The sequence below is a fragment of the Oryctolagus cuniculus genome, chromosome 7 (assembly GCF_964237555.1).
Source record: "Oryctolagus cuniculus chromosome 7, mOryCun1.1, whole genome shotgun sequence".
NCBI classification, from domain to species: domain Eukaryota; kingdom Metazoa; phylum Chordata; class Mammalia; order Lagomorpha; family Leporidae; genus Oryctolagus; species Oryctolagus cuniculus.
In genome coordinates, this window is record NC_091438.1 from 106,321,293 (window position 1) to 106,345,834 (window position 24,542).

General features: G+C 41.4%; 1 protein-coding gene across 5 annotated transcripts in view; it reads right to left on the minus strand.

Annotated features, from left to right (window-relative positions):
* Positions 1 to 24,542, minus strand: part of PDE4B (phosphodiesterase 4B) — a 678,720-nt gene that overhangs the window by 133,775 nt on the left and 520,403 nt on the right. For all 5 annotated transcript variants that reach the window (XM_017346216.3, XM_051857656.2, XM_008265102.4 and 2 more), the window contains 3 exons: positions 16,625 to 16,819; positions 4,089 to 4,125; positions 3,891 to 3,961 (listed from right to left, as the gene is read on the minus strand). In XM_017346216.3, the coding sequence (XP_017201705.1) occupies positions 3,891 to 3,961; positions 4,089 to 4,125; positions 16,625 to 16,819 (303 nt within the window). The remainder of the gene's footprint in view (positions 1 to 3,890; positions 3,962 to 4,088; positions 4,126 to 16,624; positions 16,820 to 24,542) is intronic.

Consider the following 24,542-nt stretch of genomic DNA (forward strand, 5'->3'; position numbering starts at 1 on the left):
AAAGAAATGTTAACTCATGCAAAGTATAGTTCTATGTGGGAGTTCCTTTACATGTAATAAACCGTACTATCTGGATGTCTCATGAAAACCACTCCAAGGACATAATTATCTCTTAAATGTTACAGTCAAGGCAGAGGAGTGGTATGCTGGAACCCAAGTCAAATATCCCAGAAAGCAAAGTCTGAGATCCACAAATCTTACAGTCCCAGTTGCCAAGATAAGTCAATATCTAGCAGAATGGGGCAGGGGCTGCTCTCTGTAGGCTGCATCCCCTCCTGGCAGATACTCTAACTTCAGTTCCTTCCAGTAGATTTCCCATACTTGTCTGAGGACATTGACTATCTAGGAACAGAATGGAGGGAATTAAGCATACCCTCTGTTTTCCAACCTGCCCCTGTCAGACTGTTCCATCTGTGGCTGAAACCTATCCTCCAATCCTCAGCCTGAACTAGAGTGAGGCCCCTTTAGCTGCCCCTGGTGACGTCTGGTGCTGAATGTGTGCTGATTTTGATTTGTGGGTAATGTTGGCTCCGAGGAAGTATTTGTCATCAGTAATAGGATCCACTGTACAAATGTGGGTATGGATTTCAGCAAGATCATTAGAGACAAATCCCTCAGTGTTGGATACGTGTGGTTGGCTTTGACCAGAGGTGACTAAAGGGGTCACAGTGTGAGAATGCACTGTGGATCTCTTCTGTCTAGAGGAATCACGGTCAGAGGGCACAAAGTTCCTGAAAGTCCATGTGTTCTGCAACACCGCATTACGGAAACACCGGATTCTTAAGAATGTGATTTGAGCTGACGCAAGACTACTAAGCAGTATGATTAGACTGCATGCCCCAGAAGTACTACTGAGGAGGAAAACTCAAATTCATGCTGACAAGAGAAGCACCTGCCCTGACCAGCGTTCTCATTGGAGCTATGCAGTAGTGGTTCGGAGACAGTCCATGCTAACAAGGCCTTTGGGCTCTGTCGTTACTCACCCCATCCTCCCATTCCCACCTCCATCATTGTGGTCTGGAACTTCACTCTCACGTTTTACTTCCTGAAGACATTTTTAATGTCCCTGCCTTCATCTATTCCCTTTGTTCTTCTTACAAAGGTCTTTCAGGATGTCAGGTTTCACTATGGCTCTGTTGCTCACTGGAAACAGTAATGGCGGACACAATCAATGAATCTCCCTAAACTTTGTTTGCTTATCCCCAGAATGCAGTTAACAATACCTGTCAGGAACATCGCTTATGGTGATTGTAACTGAACTGATGAATTTGAAAACCCTAAAGTGTTAGATTCCTTCTCTTGAATGTTAACTCTGACTCCTTGATTTATTCAAGAAATCAAGAAAAAGGTAACTATCAATTCTGATAGCTCACATTTACTCTACTGGATCCTATTTTAAGTGCTTTGCAAGTATCAATCCCTCTAATCCAAACAACAGCCCTATTTTACAGATTAGCAAACTGAGTTACTGAGAAGGTAATTAACTTGCTCGACTATATAGTTTAAAAGTGGTAAAACTGAACCTGTAAATATGGGTCCAGAGGCCATATTCTGTAAAGAAAAAAAAAAGTGGGTATAGAAAAGGTATCACTCCTAAGAAACACACTTTCCTAAATGATTGGTAGTTCTTTCAATACTTTTTTATTTAGAAATTCACAGGTCTGATGAATATGTAGAGAGTTCAAACTACATGTCACGTATTCTGCAAATAAACACATGTCTTGCTCCTAAGGGGCACACAGTCTACTGTGGACAGGAATCCATAAAAGATTGTGGAGAGGTTGGCAGAGTGCTCCGGGGCCAAATGAAGCCCATTCAGCCAAGCTTGGTGGGGTCAGGGAAAACACCTTGTGAACATGGTAATTGAGATGAGTCACAAAGACAATCAGGATTTGGCTAAGCAGAGGTTGGCAGGTGGAAAGAGAAATTTTAGAAAGACAGAACAGTAAGTCCATAATTTGGATGGAGAAGAGAACATGTAGAGAACAACCAGAACATGGTTGTTGAAAATAATCTTTTGTAGCTACAGACCTGGCCTGATATTCACCGCCATATACCCAGGTACTTCCTATTAGAATGTTGCAGAGAACTTGTCTACCTGTCCGTTTTGGTCACTATTATATTACTAGTTCTTGGTATATTGTAGCTGTTCAGAAAATATTTGTTTAATGCATACATGCATGCATAAATGAATAGCACATACTAAACAAATACTTGTGAGGTGAATTAATTAATAAATGAATAATAGGAGTAACCACTTCAAAAGAAGCTGAGACAAGCTTCTAGTTTTCATACACAGGTTGACTGTTCTTTATCTGAAGGGTTTGGGCTGATAGTACTTTAGACTTTGGATTTCCTTTCATGCAGGAGTATTTGAACATATACAATGAGATATTTTGGGATTAAGACCCAAATCTAAACATGACATTCATATGTGTTTCATATATACCTTATGCAAAATGGTCTGAAAATAGCTTTGTACAGTATTTTTCATGCATCTTCATTTTGACTGTGATCTGTCACATGAGGTCAGTGTGGAATTTTCCACTTGTGGTATCATATCAGTGTTCAACATCTTTGGATTTTGGATTTTAGAGAATTTTGGGTCAGGAATTCTCTGTGCATTGCATCAAATATAATCAAATATAATATAATGCACTATTAATCAAATCAACTGGAACTGGGTCATGAGCTGCCTTGGGTGTCAGACTTCAGCATTTAAACTTTATCTTACTAATAAGGGTGGACTGCTTCAGTGCTGTGAGCCTGAGAGTGACACGGTTAAACAACATGGTAGAAAGTTCACTGGGATTGAAGTTTGAATGATAGTTTAGAGGAGGAGATACCAGTCCAATAGGGTATGTCACAAGAATGCTTAGTGCCCAGTTATAGGATGGTGAAAAAAAGAAGTAAGCATTCAAAGCAGGGTGCACTCCCACTTTTAACAAGCTCACTCTATCAAAATTTGAATGTAGCAAAATAGAGGACTGATTAACAATTCACAGATGTGAAGGGATAGGTTACTCCATAGTGGGCATTGGCTGATAAACCAGGAGATTGAGGTTTGGGCCCCCATGGGTTTCTAACTTATGGTATGGTTGTAAGCCAATTTCTGGGTTCCTGAGGGCTAGAGTTTTTCCTCCTGTAAAATGAGGAGGTTGAATCAATGTGTCAAAAGACCTTCTCCATCCCTCCCGGGATCATGTATTCTATGGCCCTACGACCCCTACTATGATCTTTTCACATGCAGCAGCATGAACTGTGTAGCACTTGGGTTAGGTTTCATAGCTTAGAACTGTTTTGGAGGAGACATTTACTGCAGACGATGTCAAGTTCCAACCCTTTATGTTACAAATGAAGAGACTGAAGATCAGCAATGCCAACAGAAATGAAAAAGGTCATACATTTGGGGGCAGAGGAGAAGACAATCCCTCTCTTACTCCTCAAACTGCATAAACCTGTTTATATGTGACAAAAAATATGCACCTTGGAGTTGAACTTTTTGGTACCCTTAATTTTAATTTTAAATTTCTGAATTCATTAATAACTTATTCAAGAAGAATTGTAATAGAATTTGTGTTCAATAATGGCCAACATGGCAAATATAAAAGTCAACAACAATAAAATCCTAATCTCATTCTTTCATTTGTTTAACTCTTATTGTGTTCAAAATGTTAAGAGTATAATGATTAATAAGTTCCAGACTAGATAATTCCTAATGCCTTACCAGTTTTAAAACAATATAGATGCTCCATTCTGTTTTCATTGTGTATCCTAGCTGGAGGACAAATCTCTATTCAATGTTGGGTTGTTTCTGTTCTTTCAATGCTGTTCAACCTCTTTTGCCATTATGGAAGGGGTTCCTAACCCTGCCCAAGGTCAATGCTTACTTGTTGGATGTTCCATGAAGATTTGTCAGCAGAGTGAAGTTGTTTCTAACACTTCGCAAGCTGGCAAGGACCTATAAAGAAAATGTTTCAAATAGTTAGGGACAAACAGAGGATGCAAGTGGCCAGTTTCAGAAACCACACTTAGAAACCACACCAAGAGACAGAGTGAGAGCAAGCCAGGGCCATCATGATACACACCTGAGCAAAAGGAGTTACAATCAAGTCATCGCCGTGTCTGGGGAAAAAGAGAAGACAACACTTAAAGATGCACTTGAATTATAACTGTAACTTATAAACTGTAATATTACACTTTACCAATGTTAGCAGCCTAAAAGTTAGCAAGTCTTTTTATCTGAATATAAGAAAGGACTCAACAATTAGGCATAAATGGGGATCCTGAGAGCTTGAAAGAAAAAATACCAGGTTCATGACTCCTGGATTTGCAGTGACTACACATAAAAGCCTTTGTAAGTAAGCATATATCCTCAGGGTATAGCCCCATTAAATAGCAGACCCAGAGTGCTGTAATTCAAAGCGACTTGTGGATTTTGGTTGCCAGAGCCAGGAAATTCAAAGGGAGGGCTGCTCACAGGCACACACAGAGTTGGAAAAAATGGTATAACAGTCTGGATAAAGGTTAACTTTGGATTTCCTGGCTTTTGTTGATTTGAACCACAGCTTTAATGCCATTTAAACACAGATTTCTGTCTGGGAATCCCATTACTTTTTGTTTTTAATATAACTTTTTTCTTAAAGTACCCAAGAAAAGCTTTTGATGGGAGTGTACGGACTGAGCCTACTACAACATGCTGTTGCCACTCATTTTGTTCCTAAGAGCTGATTAAGCTGTACCCAGTGTTATATAAATGTGTTTTCAGAAGTGTACTCATTCTTCCTTCCATGGCATATACCTCAGTAAACCTACTTAAGCCCACCTCCGGCAAGCTCTCTAGTCGAGATATTAGAAGACATGTTGGCTTGTGCTGCAGTCAGACAATCAGGCCAATTTTCTATCATGATGTGAAATATTAACAGCAGCACAGAATCTGGTGGACAATGACCTTTCTTTGCTCTCTGGTCTGTCTTCTCTGTCCTCAAAGTTGCCACATAAATATGGTACCTTATTCATCAGCTACAATGAGGGCAACCAATAATTATTAAGCATCTGCCCTGTAACAGACCTTATATGAGGCCAGGAAATCCACGTTCAACAATACACAACCCTCTGGACCTTTTCTCTAATTTAGGCATTTGACATGGGGCCTTTTTTAATGGTTAATTTAATTTTTCACCTACTTGAAAGGCAGCACAAGAGAGAAAGAGAGACAGAGACAGAGACCTTCCATCTACTGGTTCAACTCCCCAAATGCCCACAAAAGCCAGTGTTGAGCAAGGCCAAGACCAGGAGTATGCAACTCAATCCAGGCTTCCCACATGGGTGGCAAGAACTCAAGTACTTTGACCATCATTCGCTACTCCCAGGATGCATTAGCAGAAAGCTGTATCAGTAGCAGAGGATCAGGGACTTTGGTACTGGCACTCTGAAATGGGATGCAGGCATTCCTGAGTGGTTGCTTAACTTGCTGTACCACAATGTTTACCCAGGGTCTCACCTAATGCAATATTTCCCTTTCCATCTTTGTCTATATAGCTAGAATTCCTCCTTCAGTTTAATCAAGCAAACCTTTGTGTGCTTACTTTGTGTGATAATACAAAGAAGGCCATGTGATTGTATGTCAGACCCTGTGCTGAGCACTTTATGTAGATTGTTGCTGAATTCTTGCAACGAGGGCGGGAGGTGGATACTCTTAATATTCTCATTTTTAGATGATGTCAAGCCTCAGAGCAGTTACACAGCTGCTTAGTTAGCACATAAACAACAAGTGAAAGAAAGCCTGTTTGATGTGCCCAAATCTGTGTTTTTAAATACTATGCTTCCTATTTTATGCTGATACGACATAGCTGACAAAGCCAATTATACAAATTTCAAGATTTTTCAAATTAAAACATAATTGGAGAGACATAAATATTCAAAAAATCTTTAGTAGGCATTATAAATATAGAATGAAAAATACAAACAATGGATACTTGGGGGGTAGGGGAAGAGGTTAATTTAAGGTTAGAGGAGTAGGAAAGGCTTGAGTGAGTGAGTGGTGTTTGAGATGAACTTCAAAGGGCCAAGTTTAAAAAGGCAGGAATATCAGTTGCTACCAATGAGAAAAACAGTAGAACAAAGACACACAAATAGGAAAGATCTTGAGCATGATCATTGAGACGCTTGGTGTCTCTTCGGGTGGAACTGAGCATATTAAATGTAGATGTTTGGCTGGCGCCGTGGCTCAATAGGCTAATCCTCCACCTTGCGGCGCCGGCACACCGGGTTCTAGTCCCGGTCAGGGCGCCGGATTCTGTCCCGGTTGCCCCTCTTCCAGGCCAGCTCTCTGCTATGGCCAGGGAGTGCAGTGGAGGATGGCCCAGGTGCTTGGGTCCTGCACCCCATGGGAGACCAGGAAAAGCACCTGGATCCTGGCTCCTGCCATCGGATCAGCGCGGTGCGCCGGCTGCAGCGGCGGCCATTGGAGGGTGAACCAACGGCAAAGGAAGACCTTTCTCTCTGTCTCTCTCTCTCACTGTCCACTCTGCCTGTCAAAAATAAAAAAAATAAATAAAAAAAAAATGTAGATGTTTGTAGAGGAAGAGCCTAGAGTATCTCCCACACCTACAGTAAGGACAATCTAGACAGAGATTATGGAATTGTGCTTAATTCTGTAGGCAGATACCAGCTAGTGAAAGATTTTAGAGAGATGGGATGTGAGATAAACAAGCAGGGAAAATTTTCAGAAATTAAAATGCTATATCAGATTAACCTGCAGTAATAATATGCGTAAAAGTACTTGGTAAGTATTTTATGATTGGGATGAGCTTCTAGTGACACAGTAGTTCTCAGCTGGGGTTGATTTTCCCTGCCAGGGACATTTGTCAATGTGAAGAAAATTTGATTATCATAATTAGAGGGCTAAGGAGCTGCTACTGAAATCTAGTACATAGAGGTCAGGATGCTACTAAATATCCTACAGTGTACCTGATGACCCCCAACAATAAAGAATGACTCTGGCCCAAATATTAATAGTGCCAATAATGAGAAACTATAGTAAGGGTGGGACGATGGCTTATAGAAGGCATTAGAAGAATCCTGAAATATACAAACATATCTCTAATTAAGGTGTTTTGTTTTTCTTGCTTAGTGTTAAAGATTAGCAGGTTGCTTTTTTAAATATTTTATTCATTTTATTCTTTAATATTCCTCTAGAGACATATTCTAAACTTTACTTTTCTTCCCCAACTAATGAGCATTTACACTGTCTTCAATTTTTCACCTTTACAAAAAGGCTATACTTTTAGGTCTCCTTTTCCACATGTGCAAGTGTGTTTTTTTTAACTTTTATTTAATGAATATAAATTTCCAAAGTACAGCTTATGGATTACAATGGCTCCCCCCCCATAACTTCCCTCCCACCCGCAACCCTCCCCTTTCCCTCTCCCTCCCCACTTCCATTCACATAAAGATTCATTTTCAATTCTCTTTATATACAGAAGATCAGTTTAGCATATATTAAGTAAAGATTTCAACAGTTTGCACCCACATAGAAACACAAAGTGAAAAATACTGTTTGAGTACTAGTTATAGCATTAAATCACAATGTACAGCACATTAAGGACAGAGATCCTACATGAGGAGTAAGTGCACAGTGACTCCTGTTGTTGACTTAACAAATTGACACTCTTGTTTATGGCATCAGTAATCACCCTAGGCTCTTGTCATGAGTCGCCAAGGCTGTGGAAGCCTTTTGAGTTCGCTGATTTTGATCTTATTTAGACAAGGTCATAGTCAAAGTGGAAGTTCTCTCCTCCCTTCAGAGAAAGGTACCTCCTTCTTTGATGACCTGTTCTTTTCACTGGGATCTCACTTGCGGAGATCTTTCATTTAGGTGTTTTTTTTTTTTCCAGAGTGTTTTGGCTTTCCATGCCTGTAATACTCTCATGGGTTTTTCAGCCAGATCCACGTGCCTTAAGGGCTGATTCTGAGGCCAGAGTGCTGTTTAGGATATCTGCCATTCTATGGGTCTGCTGCATATCTCGCTTCCTATGTTGGGTCGTTCTCTCCCTTTTTTATTCTATCAGCTAGTATTAGCAGACACTATTCTTGTTTATATGCTCCCTTTGGCTCTTAGTCCTATCATTATGATCAATTGTGAACAGAAATTGATCACCGGGACTAGTGAGATGGCATTGGTACATGCCACCTTGATGGGATTGAATTGGAATCCCCTGGTATGTTTCTAACTCTACCATTTGAGGTAAGTTAGCTTGAGCATGTCCCGAATGGTGCACTTACTATTAATTAAAAAAACTTTTTTTTTGAAAGAAGAGAGTAAAATGCTATGGATGTCAAGGGGTGAATTGGAGAGGGGAGAAATCCAGAAGGAACAGTTAGGAGGACACTGAACTGATTCAGGTGATAAGAGGAATAGGTAAGGCCAAGAAAGGAAGAGGAGGAGATAATTGAAGGCACCCTGGAGGTCTTCCCAGAACCTCTCATTTAACTGTACAAGTGATACAAAGAAATAGTGTTTTCCATTTAAAAAATAGATAACAGAAAAATGCAAGTCCATGACAGAAATAAAAGTAAGGAGAAATTGGGGGATTTTTAAGGCTTCCTTGAGTTTTTGAGGTACATGTTGAGTTTTAAGGTACTTATATGGACATCTAGGTTGAGAGATCAGGCAGGAAGACTGAGATATGGGGATGAGAGCCATTGATTCAGGAGTTATCTACAGAAGTAGGGATAATGAAGGCAATGACAGGGATTGGCTTCCTTAGGTGGCAGTATATATAGATGTGAGTCCAGGTAAGAAAGCTGGGGTCTTGAAAAGTGGCCAGTAGGGGTGACAGAACAAAGAATGAAGAGAGGAGAAGTCATGATCGATGCAGTGTGATGAATGTCAAAAGCTCTTCCTTCCTCATCTATTTTCTTTAAATGGATTCTGAGATGAGTGAAAGATCTTGCTGTTTGCTGATATCTGTGATGTGAAGTTCCAGGTAATGAATTTACAGTTAAGTAGGTCTTCTATGCTTCCAGGACTTCTGGAGTTTAAATATCTAATGAAAGAGAAATAATACAAGCAAACTTATACATCTGTAATGCCTGGAGCTGATGTACTGTTGAATGAATTACACAAACTAATGATTAAAGAGAGGCAAGAAAACACAAGGGGCAATGTGACTTTAGCACTACAGCACTTCTTAATTTTAGGAGAGCAGAACATTCAGAAGCAAGAAATGGATTTATAGATTCCCAGCACTGGCTGCCTTAATTGATTTGAGCTGCAACAGCTAATGCAGTTTGTCAGATAACAGCTGCTAGAGACATTACCAAATAACTTGTGGTAAATATTAGAAAAGAAACAAAACACAAATAAAACACCTGTTTGAGTACAGCCAGATTATCTATCCATAGAATTTTTTTGATATCATGACTTCACATATTACTATTACTATTATTATTATTATTATTATTTGAAAGGCAGAGTTAGAAAGTGAGAGAGAGAGACAGAGAGAAAGGTCTTCCTTTTCCTTTGGTTCACCCCCTAAATGGCCACTACGGCCGTTGCGCTGCACCGATCTGAAGCCAGGAGCCAGGTGATTCCTCCTGGTCTCCCATGCTATTAAGAAGAATAAACTGGGATAGCAGTAACAAAATACTTGATTGGTTATATGAAAAGGATGCATTTGTTTCTTCCCATGCCACTAGAGAAGTCCTCTCTTAGGAGAGAGACTAAATCTTCAGAACAATTACACGAGCAACACCTAGTGACCAAATCAGCACATTACAACTTGATTGACAAAAATTCAGACGAAAACTCCCATCTTGGAATTCATTCTTAGAAATGGATCTTGGAACTGAAGCTAAGTCTGCTTTAAAGAATGAAATGATTTTTTAGAAAGCAAACATTCTGCTTTACATCGCTACATTCTGAATTTAATTGATTACTTTCACTTTTCTCTGTTTTCTCCCTACACAGAACTGTATTTTCCTTGTACAGATTTTAGCCTTCCTTATAAAGAGATGCACTCCACACTGTTCTAGAACACAGATCTAGAAGCCTCTAATATTGGTTTGTCAGCTGTATTATTGCTAGCTGTGAGACGTTGGGTAACCTTTCCATCAATTTTTTTTTCATCTACAAAATGGGGTTCTATGAGAATTAAATGACTGACTATACTTATAGAACTTTAAATAAAATTGGTGGGCATATAAAAACACTTTATTTAGTTATAGTCATTCTTTTTATGTAGTCACTATCTTTATTATTATAAGTAAGTTTGCATGCCTGTCTTCCCAGCTGTTAAGAGACCCTTTTAAGAAATTCACGTCTTTTATGGTTGCAATCAAGAGAATTTCATATTTATTTTGTACCTAACAGTATATAAAACACTTTTATATACTTTATTTCATGCAATAGGAAAAGGTTGCGGATGCTAGGAAATGGTGCAACCACCTATCGTGTTGGCCAAGACTGAAACCTCCATCTCTCTCATCCCAAAGTCAATCAGCCAACTCTGTTGCTCCCAACTTGCAAAGATTTTTTAACTGCCTACTGGATGCACTTTCATGTAGAGCCTTATGCTCTGTTACCTGTTCCCCCATTTGGGTCTTGGGTACTGGTCTTTAGTGTGTTAATCCTCCAAACCATTCTTCATAACGGAATTGGAGCCATCTTTCTAAACATACTTCTGATTATGTATTTTCCTGCCTAAGAGCCGTTAGTAGCTTCCCGTTGCTCACCCATGGCATGAAGGCTACCTCAGCAGATGGCCCTCATGCAGAAGTTCCTGCTCGCTTGTGCAGCCTCATCTTCCACAACTTCCCCATCCCTAACATTCTCTGTGTCAACCGTACTGCGCTGCGGTTGCCCACAATGCTTCCCATGCGTAGAGTGCTGGTCAGCACGTGGCCTTTCCTCTGCACATCCTTCCTTACACCTGCTGACTCCTTTAGCTGAACCATAATGTCCTCGGTAGGCTGCCTGCCCTGCTGGGCCAGACCTTTCAAAGTCTTGTGTGTACCGCTGAATAGTTCCCCTCATCTGAAGATATAAATGCAGCTTTAACTTACTGGACATTCAGCTTTCCTGGAGACACTGGAATTGTCTTATTTGTTAGCAAAGTGCCTAAATTTAAGTAAATATTTATTAAAAGAAAGAATAAATGCGATCCTCCTAGCAGCTGGAAAGACAGGTAGAGCACAGATGAACCCGCTATGAGAGCACTTCAAGAAGTTCATGGGAAATAGAATTAAAAGATAAGTTTACTTTGCTGTAAAAATTCTTAAAATCATATGTAAGTTACATTTTTATTTTCCAGCCTCATTTACAGCCCATTTATGTGCTGCATATCCATGTGGTTTAGTTACTTATGCTCCTTGTATTTAAGTCTTGCTTTCTATTTATTATTATTCTACCTCTCTGTGCCCCAGATTTTATTTATTTATTTGACAGGCAGAGTTACAGACAGTGAGAGAGAGAGAGAGAGATCTTCCTTCTGTTGGTTCACTCCCCAAGTGGCCACAATGGCCAGAGCTATGCCAATCTGAAGCCAGGAGCCAGGTGCTTCCTCCCAGTCTCCCATGCAGATACAGGGGCCCAAGCACTTGAGCCATCCTCCATTGCTTTCCCAGGCCACAGCAGAGAGCTGGACTGGAAGAGGAGCTACCAGGACCTGAACCTGCACCCATATTGGATGCCAACGTCGCAGGTGGAGGATTAATCTAGTGTGCCACGGCACCAGTCCCCCCAGTGTCTGATTTTTAAAAGATAATCATAATGCCTACCACACTGGGTATATGGAGAGTAAATTAATTAAAATACTATCAAGGACTTTGAATTAAAGCAATATATACTACTTTGGATAGTACATCTCCATAGGAAATGCCCAATAAATGTCTGACTTGCTTATAGATCATTTAGAGATGATAAAGGGAAATCTTGGTGCTAGTAACTGTGGTGACAACAAGGCTAAGGCAAGCTTTAGACAGCACACTGCACGTTCTGGTGAACCATCACTAAACATGGCTTAAATTTCAGTGGGGACGATTCCAAGTTCTCATTTCCCTTGACAGCTGTCTCAAGAGACCACTTAATCCTCATGTAAATGGCAGGTTTACAAACCTTCTTGTCTGTGTACTGTGTTGCCAATGGGATGACCCAATGAATATAGAAAATCTTGTGACTTGCAGGCTGATGATCAAAACTCCATCCTGCCCAGAATGGTTCCTGCTACAGTTTGGGGGCAATAACACTGATCTCATCTGTTTGCAGAACATTATGTACTCTTTGGGAAATCTCTGTACCTCAATCTGCAAAGGCATTGCATGAGAGATGATGACAAGAAAGGCACTGCGGAAAACCAGCAGACTATTGCCACATCTGGGGAAGTATCCAAAATTTCCTTTGGGGACCTAGTGATAATATTGTTTTGCTTTACTAGAAAACCTTATTTTGGTCTCTCCTTTATTGCTGAAAGACAAAGCCAAGTGGCCACAACTGCCAGAGCTGAGCCAGGCTGCCAACAGGAGCCACATGATTCACCTGGGTCTCCCACCTGGGTGGCAGGGGCCCAAGCACATGGGCCATCCTCCACTGCATTTCCCAGACCCCCAGCAGGGAGCTGGATGGGAAGTGGAGCAGCAGAGACTGAACTAGCACCCATGTAGGATGCTGATATTTTAGGGGGAGGCTTTACCTGCTATAGCACAACACTGGCCCCTATCCATTTTTAATTTTATATTTTTCCTCTTATATTTTTCACTTATTCTCTTTTTTTCCCTCTTAGTCTTCTGAAGGCATTTAGACAGAAATTTTATGACATTTTATGAAATTTATAGAAGTGTCTTCTATGACTAGAATTTAATGCACTGGAATTTCACAAGGGTTCCTGATTTTATATAAATTAATGACTTCTCTATAAGGGGCTCCTAGCAGGCTTTCAGAGCTCCCATACAATGGCCTTCGCGGAAGACTCCTGGTTTATCACCACCCTTCTTTTTGACAGGAAGAGGTAGGAGAAGCAGTGAGAAACTTGAGGGCCACTGTTCCTCTTTGTATTTCAGTTCATCCTGAAAAGTAACAATCAGGTGAAACAGCTAGAGGAACATTACTTCAGTTGAGATCCAGATGCCTGTGTGAAAATGGATTTTCAAATATGGTCCTGTTAATGAAATACCAGAGACTTGGATAATTATTCAAACTCTGCCTTTTGTTGTGTTGACAATATAAATTCCTAAACCGACAAATACATAAAACTTTTTATTGTAAAGTTGAAACATTGACAAAGCAAAATCTTGCACTATTTTTATTCATGCAAAGGTTTCAATATATTCATTTATCAGTATTTCTGATAGGGTGATATTATTATGTTGTCAACTGTTTTCTTGGAAAAGGCTATTTATAGCATGAAAGTATACTCTTTCTACTTTTTCTATTTTTTCTTAAAAGTCCTTATCCTTTAAAGTTGAAAATGATACTAAATAATTTACATTTATATTACCCTTGCCTGCCTAAATTTAAGGTTGGCAACACCATGGGTTCTAAGACTGGGGGGAAATTTTGCTGGTCAGTAACACTGAGAAGTCAGTAAATCACTACTGCCATGGATATTGGATATGGAGTCGTCCAGAACTCCATGTTTGTTTCAACAGCTGTAGATTGAGTTGAATTGTCATATTTAAGGTCTTTTCACAGTGGCAATTTCTATAATCTTATGATTCCAAGTAATGAATCTTCAGAATTTAATGTGGATTTAGGTTAGAGACTTCTGTAAAGACTGCAAATGACCCCAAGACTCATCACGCTGTTTGGCATGTGTTCGGAGAACTATTCATTGAAGAATTAATTTAGTAAATTAATTTAGTAAATAACCGGTTCCCAAAACTAGTCTTTTTTTCTGTAACATTGTGAGTGCGAAGCTTTGATTACTTTGAGCTCACCACATTGCCATGTTCCCCCATGATGAAGTCTAGAAAGGTTTTTATCTCAATGCAGGAGAGAATTCCTACTACATTCATTGTCAAATGTTAGTCAGAAACTGCCAGTCCTTACATGATCTATGGCAAAAGGGCTACCTTTCCACTAGTCTTAGATATCTCCTCTCTGCATCCATCCATTTTCTTCCTTGGTAGGAAAGATGCTACTTTGCAGTTTGAAGAGTAGAGGCTAAAGGAGTCCACAGGATTTTAATATGGTCAATGGTATGGTTTTATCATAGTTTTGTTGTGTCCTCCAAGAGTGCATCTGCTGAAAGTACACACACCCAGTGTGATGATGGGAGAGGCAGCAGACTCTCTAGAAGGTGGGAACTTGTCAACAGGGTGCTACCCACAGAAGGGATGTAGGTAGGTCTGGTGGGGCTAACTCTTTGAGAAGGGGTTTTGATAAAGCAAGGTCACTCCATGCACCTGGCCCCAGCTAGCTCCCTTTCTGTTTGTCTACCATGTTAAGATGTAGCCAGTGCGCTGGCACCAGGCTGTTTGGACCAGCCAGTAACAGAATTATGTGTTAAATAAACCTCTTTGCTTTACAAAATAACCAGCATTGGGTACTTTCTTATAGCAACAATAAATGGACTAACACATCATTGTTAGCTACATCACGGGATTTAACATGCTATATGCTCATGGTAGAAGCAAGTTTCTCAATCAGAGTTCCAATTTCATCGTCTAAAGTGTGGGGGTAGTAATGGCACACACTGGCTGGGGTTGTTGTGCAGATTAACAGAGAAAACATGCACGAGTGGATCCAGCCTCATGTTAAGTGCTCTTTTTCTTAGTTTCCTTCTACTTTGTAGAGTTAGCTGTACATATATGTTCATCTTACCGCTATCCTCGTGCTGAGCACATGGAAACTTTTAAAGAATGAGATTGGGTTTTAACTGATATGTGATTTTTCCACTCTTTTGTTCATCTTTTTTTTTCTGCAGAGTCTGGCACACTATAAAAAACATAGGAGAGGGGCCAGCACTGTGGCACAGTGGGTTAAGCTGCCTTCTGCGGCACTAGCATCCCATATTGGTTCTGGTTCAAGTCCTGGCTGCTCCAATTCCCATCCAGCTCCTTGCTAATGCACCTGGGAAAGCAGTAGAGAATGACCCAGGTCCTTAGGCCCCTGCACCCACATGGGAGACCCAGATAAAGCTCTTGGCTCCTGGCTTCAGTCTGGATCAGCAGCGGCCGTTGCAACAATTTGGGGAGTGAACCAGCAGATAGAAAATTTTTCTCTCTTTGCTTTGCCTCTGCCTCCTCCTTTCTGTAACACTTTCAAATAAATTAAAAAAATAAATAAAGCTTTTTTTTTTTAAAAGAAACATAGCAGAGCCTCAGTAAACACTTGCCAAATGAGAAAAAAAAAAAGTGAATTTTGGCCCACATGGTGATTGAGATATTGTAGGTCAGGGGTTTCTATAAAAATTGGCTGGTTGACAGATATACCCTCAGTGATGTTTTCTTACTTTTTTTTTATTTAAAGATTTATTTATTTATTTGAAAGTCAGAGTTACACAGAGAGGAGAGGCAGAGAGAGAGAGAGGTCTTCCATCCACTGGTTCATTCCTCAGATGGTTGCAATGCCCAGAGCTGCGCCAATCTGAAGCCAGGAGCCAGGAAATTCCTCCAGGTCTCCCATGTGGGTGCAGGGGCTCAAGGACTTGGGCCATCTTCCACCATTGTCCCAGGCCACAGCAGAGAGCTGGATAGGAAGTGGAGCAGCTGGGTCTTGAACCGGCGCCCATATGGGATGCTGGTGCTTCAGGCCAGGGCGTTAACCTGCTGCACCACAGCACCGGCCCCCTTACTGGTAGCTTTAAAATGTCCCCTGCCCTTTTCACAAGAGGGTGAACTGTTTTGGCTTCTTTTCCAAAAATGGAACAGAACCCAGTGGAATTTTCCAGGCTGGACACTTTAGGGAGCTACTGATATTTTTGTAACATATGATGGTAAATACAATTGTATGCATGCCCAGAACCCTTTTTAAGACACGACTTTCAGTATCCAGTTTTATTCGGTTTCAGAAATTTAATAAATAGGCGACACCACCCAGTCATTGCTCCTGAAATAGAGATCTACAATTAATAGCAGCAAAACAAAAACATCAGCTGTGCTCAATCGGGTGGTGGAGGGTGTTGTGTCTCACCACAATCTGGGCAACAAGTGGGCATTGTGTGAATGTTCCTGAGAACAGACACAGGCATGTGACTGGATGGCAGTTTACTAAATGTCATTGAGCAATGGCCACTGGGAGGGTATGCGTGGAACCAGCCACCATTCTTCTTCCTTGCTGGAGCCCCAGGCAAACCACGCGTGCAGCCCCATATTCAAGTGTGATTTGCAAAAAGCGTTGATGTTCTCATCTCATACAATGATTCAGCAGTTTAGAAAATGAATTTTTTCAGGATTCAATAACATATAAACTGGACACTGTGCCTGGGGTTTCTCATGGCCTTGTCGACCCTGGCTACATACCGCTCATGCTATAGAGCATTAACACCCTTGAGATGGACATCACTGTCACCTCTCTTTGTGTTCATTTTTCTCTCCCTCCTTTGTACAGGTGAAAGGAGAACGCTGGCGCTGTTGGTGAAACAGGATTAAAGATGAGGTAAGTGTGAGACAAGCTTGTACTTACTGTTCGCTTGGAAGTGAGGAGTTTCTCGACATTGCCTTTGGTGACAAGTCATAGTCGCTGTCTGATCTGTAGAGAAAGGACTCTCTGCGCTGGCTGTGCCCGGGAAAGGTGGCGTGAAGCACCAGCCCAGAGGAAGAGCCAGCCTGGGGGTCAAGCGGGCTCCGGCCTGCAGAAGGGCCATTTTCCACGTCAAAGCTTAAAAAGAAAGCAGGGAACTCTGGTCACAGGAGAACTACCAAAAAGGACATCAACATCTAACATGCTTTGAGAACCCACACGTAACAAGGACAGAAAACTTCCCACTTTGTGGAAAATTCTGGCCCCCAAAAGAGCTCTGAGTGATAGTTGCTATTGTTTTCATTTTGTCTGGAGGAAACTAGTCCCCTCGAAGTTCAGTCATCCAGCTAAGTCTACCATTAGCAAATAGTGGAGCCCGAATTTGAAGCCAGGGACAGACCCCGAAGGCCTTTCAGAAATATGAGCAACTTCGACCAATTTGGAATAAGAGATAATTGTAAAACAATTGGTGATAAGAAGAAACTCCAGTATCTAGCACAGCGTTCACTGTCAGTCCCTGAATGGGTCTTCCTAGTGGGAAGACTTCTTTCTGCCATTAATAAAGACCACAGTCTCATTAAAGACACAACATGCACACCCCAGATGTTTTGGGAACAGTGTTATCCTGAGAACCTCCACTGGCAGATTAGGTGAGAGGTGCAGCCTGAGCATTCACATTCATGTGCAGGTTCAAACACAGCAAATGACTGAATTGATCTGACAACACCACCTAATTACTCCCCAGGACTGCAGAGATCCGTCTCTGGAGGATGCACTCAGCGGCACCTCCAGAGCTGCACTATTGATAGTCCTGATCACTCTCTCTCACTCTCAAAAGTGCTTACTAGCCTAGGATTCTTAAGAAAGTTCTACCCAATAAATATGCAGGTGGGTGTAGCAGAGATTCTGCCTGTTGTTAGCTCTCTTCCTATCCTGGAACTACCATAGCCACTGTGTCTTTCCCACACTCTCCTTCATCATTCCAAATGCATTTTTGCCTGCACCCATACTACCTCCCTCAGGCTCAGATTGATAGTTACTGTCTTGCCTAGTATTTCTGTAGACACTTACGGCTGCCCAGGTAAAGCTTTGCAGAGATTGTGCAAAAAGGGTACAGGGCTAGGGCTACTTTTCTAAGTCAGACCACAACAGTGGGCTTCCTTTACACTCATCCAGCTGCCATCATGTATTTCTTCATTCTTTGTTCTTTTCTTCCAGTAGTTCTTACTGCTATCTTCAGATGGATTTTCCTGATATTTCTTCAGTTCATACAATGTTTTCTGATATAAGAAATATTTCAAAAAGCTCATAGAAAATGAAATTAAAAGTTAAATTAACTTGGGTGCCTCAGATTTTTAAATCCATGCATATAAGTAGTTTTCAAAAAGTTCAACAAAACACATATTATGAAAAAACTATGCCTGGATTTAAAAATTTTTGGAACAAAAATAAACATAATTCCATTTTATATGAACAACTGATACACCTTTGTATCATTCAACTTACTCCTGACCCTTTGAAGTATACAGTAAGATACCACTCTACCTTTGTGGTAAATGAGACTTAGAGAGATGTAGATATCTTGCTTAAAGTCACAGGCTAGTAACTTGTGGAACAAGAATCTAAAGACTCAAGTCTTCCAATTCACTTCTTTACAACCTCAGATTTCCCTAACCACAGGGTTCTGGAACAGCCCATAGGATAACGGAGTAAAATTTCCCCCATTCTCTGCATCCAAACACAAATTGCGGTTGGTATGTAAAGAGTCAATGAGACTGCAAGAAGGTGGCTGCTATCTTGAATGAAGATAGGGGAGGCAGCAAACTGCCTTGAAGCTGTTGGTTTCCTTGAAACAGGAGAGGAAGAAATGACAGAATACAGGGTTATAATGTTTTCCCAGAGATCCTTCTGAGGAGCTGCTCCCAGACAACCCCCAAACTCCAGGTGTCTGTTAAGAAGCAGCGAGTGAGAATCTCTGGATAACAGACCAGGAAGAACCGCAGCAGCCCAGTATGTATTTGGGCTTTCAAGATATGGCAGATGGGTTTTCTCAGATCGTCGGGGATGGGCTGCCTTTCATACACGGCACACGGGCAGTGAGGCAAGCAGTCACTCATCCATACCACCCTGCTTGCCAGGCTGCCTGGAAGAGGAGCTCTGTTGTAAGCCACAGACATTGCAACAAATGAAGACATAATGAAGCAAGCTTGCAAACTTCTCTTGGGAGAGACCTGTACTAGTTGTTCAGCAAACCATGAGATCTCCCTTGTGGATAAGAACTCTTTTATGGCACCTTTATCCTGTAGAACCAGTAAGTCCTGATTCTGACTCTGACCGCTTCCTAAAGACAAAAAAATGCAAGCTTCTGAACAAGGTGGAGATGGGAGTACACTAAGTCCAGCAGTGAGAAGAAGCCTTTACATTTCACGTGTATTCATGTGTTGCTCAACTGGTATGCATCTGGACAGATGTTAAAACCTTTTCAACAGTTGGCATCCAGCTGCTGCCCCAGGCCCTCGAGGGTCAGTCAGACTTGCCAGAGATCCACTAGCTCAAAGGCTCCTGTCTACAAAGGTTCCAGCACTGTGGCGTGAGACCCCTGCGTTGGTCAGTGTTCATATGGAAGAAGTCATAAATGTTATGCCTGTCACTGTGTGCATCTGTGCTAAAATCTTAGAAGAGGTGCCAAGAGGGTATGCCCAGAAATTTCTTAGAAACTTTTCCATTGAGGGTTTTCAGCTAGAGATGTTCCTTGTGGGCCGGAGGTCAGTGCACATACCATTACCCTGAAGGGGAGTGCCCTTGGCCTGCGTGGGTCCATGGTGTTAGTGTCTGGGAAGTTCACTCCTGCTACATGAATTCAGACTACACCAGGCACCCAGGCTCTCCCTATGTTGCTCCTCTTTGATTTTGTTTTCATTCTTGCTTACCCTGCTGAAACTCACAGGAGAGCCTGCTGGTACTCAGAAGAAGCCAGGGAATAATCCTTGGGGGCTAAGGAGCCGTCTGAGTGAGACAAGTGGCCTTTCATATTCCCTGGGGCACTGTTCCAAAGCAACTAACACAGATGCACAACTTTGGAACAAACATGAATCACCAACCAGACACCAGCCCCAGTCACAGCAAAATTAGTGGACAGACATCACAATACGTCCCACAGATCCAGGGAGCAAGGAGGGGTGTGGGCATGGGGAGGACCGAGGACAGACTTAACAAGCAAACTGCACAAACTGAAATACAATTCAGAAGAAAACTGGATCTGAAACAGCAGAAACAAACACAGGTACCGGGTCATTATTTATTTAGAGTAGTTTATGCCGCATCCTTAATCAGGACATGCAATTCAACTATAGCCTTTTGTATTTAAAAACAATCATTAGAAAAGTGATATAAGACTGCTGTGTGAAACATAGAAAATGGAGAATACCCGCAAGATTACTAGAAGTTGAGCATTTTCCATCTGAATATTTTTCCTGTATCTTTGTATTTTTATTTTTTAAGAAGAATTTATCATGAAACTGCAGTTTCTAGAATTGTCACTTCCCATGGGCTATGTAATGGCCTCGCTGTACCACATTTTTAAAAAAACATTTTCCCTACCCTTGATCATGTTATTTATGACTCTAAAAATGTTACAGCTGATTTCTTTGAACGTATAGCTACTTTAACACTTACATTAGCCCACACAGCCCTTTCAGGTAGCTGAAGAGAGGATATCACTCACATACTTCTGAATATTTGCCTGGGACTTCTATCTTCCAGAAAGGGTTTCCTTTATGCACACACGGACTGAAGTAGCAATGAAAGTGGCCTTTCTTCTGGGATCAGAGCTGCTTTCTCCCGCGTCCTGCTTTCCGATCTCCAGGGTCTGCATGCTGCCTCCTGCACAGGCACGTGCTGGCTTCTCCACGCCTCTGCTGATCTCCCTGGATTGAATCAATGCCTCATTCCCTGAGACCTAATGTGCTAACAACTTTCTCCTTCTTCTTGTCTGGAGTTCTCAGCTTCTGCTGGCGGCGGTGATGGGTGATACTGTGTGCGAGAAGCAGTGTTCCCTGTAACTGGAATGCCATCCCCCAGCATCTCCAAGAAGACACTATCTTCATTCATCAGTCTGTCTCCAGTACACTTTCTTGCATGCAGTATCCTCCATTCAATTTGAATACATGCTCCTCCTCTGCTGTGCCCTTGACTCCCTGAGACCACACTGTTGTCCTCTTAGTATCTACTGGGGACTGCTTCAAAGACCCCCTACCCTTGGATACCAAAAATCTATGGCCGCTCCAGTCCCTTCTATAGAATGGCACGGTATTTGCAAATGGCCTATGAACATCCTCCCATTTACTTTATATCATCTCTAGATGACTTTTGCTACCTAGTGCAATGTAATTGCTGTGTAAGCATTTGTTACACTCGGTTGTTTAAGGAATTTAAACAAGAAAGAGTCTGTACATGTTTAGTTCTGATGCGAATTTTCCCTCAATATTTCTGATCTGCAGTTGATGAATCCATGGACGTGGAACCCATAGATAAGGAGTGCCAGTCACACTGTATCACGGTTACTTGCACTTCTCATTTTTCCTCATTTATTTATCTGTTCCTCAATAGACTGATACCTTCAGGAGAAAGGGGACTCAGTATTATGCAGTTTTGTATCCCAGGCACCTGGGTCGGAATCTTGTAAATAGTTGGTCTTCAAAAAAGGTCAACTGAACCAATTAAGACTGTAACTTGCAGGGAAAGGTTTCTTCTCTCCCTTCCCTCTTTCTGACATCCTGTCCTCACCTCACCTCACCAGACATGACTTTCTGACATTTCCTTCAGATGCAACTATAGAGATTTGACATGAATTTCTTTGATCAGCCCTGTAAGGCAATGATCTAAAAATAAAACAAAATTTTTGAAAAGCATGACTATGTTGTTTCTGAGCAAAACAAACACGGTTGGAACTATCACTAGCCAAGACGTTGGGAACAGTGACATCTTTACACAATCCCCTGAGTGGAGAAGCCCTCCTGTCCCTGCTTCTGTTTGCCCTCTTCTCATCTCCATGTTGGTAAACAAAGCAGGAACATTCCCTGCCCACACTTCCTTTCTCCTGGTGGTTTCCACACCCTAGGAATCCTTGCAGAGCCAGAGGTGAGTGGTAACGGAAGCCAGCCAGCAGATGGCAGGAGACCACCACAGTTTCTTCAGGCTGTGCTACCCAGCCTACAATCCTAGCAGGTGGGGATGCTTGGCAGTGTCGGAGCAAGAAATATGACTGAAGCCTTACTCATAAGCCTGGCAGGAAAAATCAAGGATACAGATCAGAACTACAAGGTGTGCATGAAACCTGTGATTAAACTAAGAGATGCTCTACCTGCAAGAATTCAAGCTAAGCCAGGTGCAGAATTGCCTGCAATTGTCCCCAAGGTGATTGTTTCCTGATTTCTCAATTACCTGCACAGTCCCAATTTCTGTAACAAAGGATTATGAAGCAACATCCTAGGAATAATTCATTTTGGAACCATAGGAGATTTTTCTTTTTCAACTCTGTCATTCCCCAGCAGATCCTATTTGGCTTATCCTAATAGTCCCACTGAAAAGATAACAAACTCTTTGTGCCATTTGCAGAGAAGGAGAGAGAGAGAGAGAGAGAGAGAGAGAGAGAGAGCTGCTGTTTTAATTTTACTTTTTAAAAAATTACTTGCATACTTAGTAAATATCTTCTATGTCATTGCATTCTCACAATATCTCTGGTGGGTTAATTCTCTTCATCCAGTTGCAAAGAGGAGAAAATTGAGGCTTCAAAATATTGAATCTCATTTGAAAAGCCTTCAGGTGTGACCTCCTTTAATTAAACTGAATAATCTGTGCCCAGAGTCTTCGCCTCCACTTCCCCGGGGACCTTTTTTGATCCCAAAGCTTGCCACACTGGTCTGTTTCTTAGTTTACTTATCTTGTTCAGGTCTTAACACGGTGACATCCTTGGAACGCAGCCTTCATTCATTGTTGTATTCCCAGACCCCAGCAGTGAGTTTCACACCAGATGGCACATAACACAGATTTGTTGAATGAAGGCAAACATCTCACACTTTGTATCTCTCAGCTGACAAAAAGCCTGTTTCACTTGAGTTAAAGCCTCTGGCAGGTGAAGACTTCTGGATCCCTACCTGGAGTACCTAGGCTCTTTTTCAGGTACCCCACAGTATCCCAGGAATTCCATCCAGGAGTTTTTGCTTTTAAGAATTGTTGTGCCTATAACATGAACACACATGTTGAGATGGTATATTCACAAAAAATTGCTGTGTTCTTTTAAAATTCTGCCAGAAAAGTAGAAACTAACACTTTCAAACTCTTGATTTTTTTGATGAAAATAAATAGTACTTTCATACTTAGTTACGTATTTTGTGTAGGACATCATGTATTGTGTTTTCTGGTTCTTATACATGAGAAAGGTATACAGGGGGCTGCATTTTACCAACAGTGAACAGTAATCACCTTTATGTGATTAATGGCTGCTTACTACAGCCAGTCCTGATTTCAATGAAAGACTTAACTGTGCAAGATCACAGCCTGCCAGCTGTTGCAGCGTCCACACCCTAGCCAAAGGCAGGCAGACCTCCCCTGGTGATGGCTAGAGCAGAATCTTGCAATTCTATCCCAAGTTCAGTTCCAAAGTCTTTGGCTTCTTGTCCATAGACTAGGGACAGCTATGAGGTTCAGTTCATCTGAATTCTAGAAGCATCTTCTATTGCTTTCTCTTCTTCCCAAGGGTTTTGAAAATCAAATCCAGGACAATAATCCCCAACTGCTTTCTGCACAGAAAGACTTACACAGAAGCAACAAAGGATGGCTTCCAGTTCCTGTTCTGTGGGGCACAAACTGAAATGAAACAGAGACTTCCTGTATTCTGGCTCTTATAATCCAGTCTTGCCCACATGAAATGGAGCTGTGGTTATGAGATCTCTGAAGTGCCTGTAAGATTAGACATTTTACAGACATTTCGGAGCTAGAAGAAGAATTGGCTCTCAAGTGTGGTTTTATATTTTTGGTGATGATCATTAATAATTCAACAAGTATCTTTATAAAGCACCCACTATGAAACAAAAGCATTGCTCTGAGAAATGAGCAATGCATAAATCTATAATACAGATAAAGTCCCGGGGCGTGGGGAGCAGGGAAAATAATTCAATCAAATAAGATTATTCGAAATAATGGTAAAAGTTGTGAAGAACGTTAAATATAATAATGTGGTCGGGGCAGATAGGGAGAAGATTGTGCTTTCTAGTTTGGGAAGTCAGTGGGTGCACTCTTCTCAGCCACATATGTTGTCTTGCCCTAATGCAGGCGGCACCACCCATCTTTCTCCTTCAGTGTCACCTGAAATGAGATCTGATAGAGGTAGTGATATAGATTGTTCTTAGCTTCTTTCCTAGCTGCATTTCTACACTCTCTTTAGCCAAATAATTGAGTCAGATGATGACTTGGGTTTAAGTTTGGTACCATCTCTACAGCTAGTGATCTAAGCTTCCACATCTGTGGTCCCGTCACTCCACACAGCAGTCTCTGAGACTTTGTCTATCTCTACCTTAGCACTTGTCCAGTGTAACTGTTAGTTTACTAGTCTGAGCCCAAAGAGTTATGTTCATTAAGAATAAAGAATACCTTTTTCCTATTTATTTACACCCTTGCTAAGGTCGTGTCTATAGGAGTATAGGTATTCAATGTCTGAAACATGAACACATGGAAGCATGAATGGTTTGGGACCAAGGAACTTTTACAAATTCCCCTTTATAATCAACACAGACAGCATGGACATACTGCAAAGGGCTGTGAGTGGCATAGAGACTCAGAGACAACTCTTTCACTCTGCTCT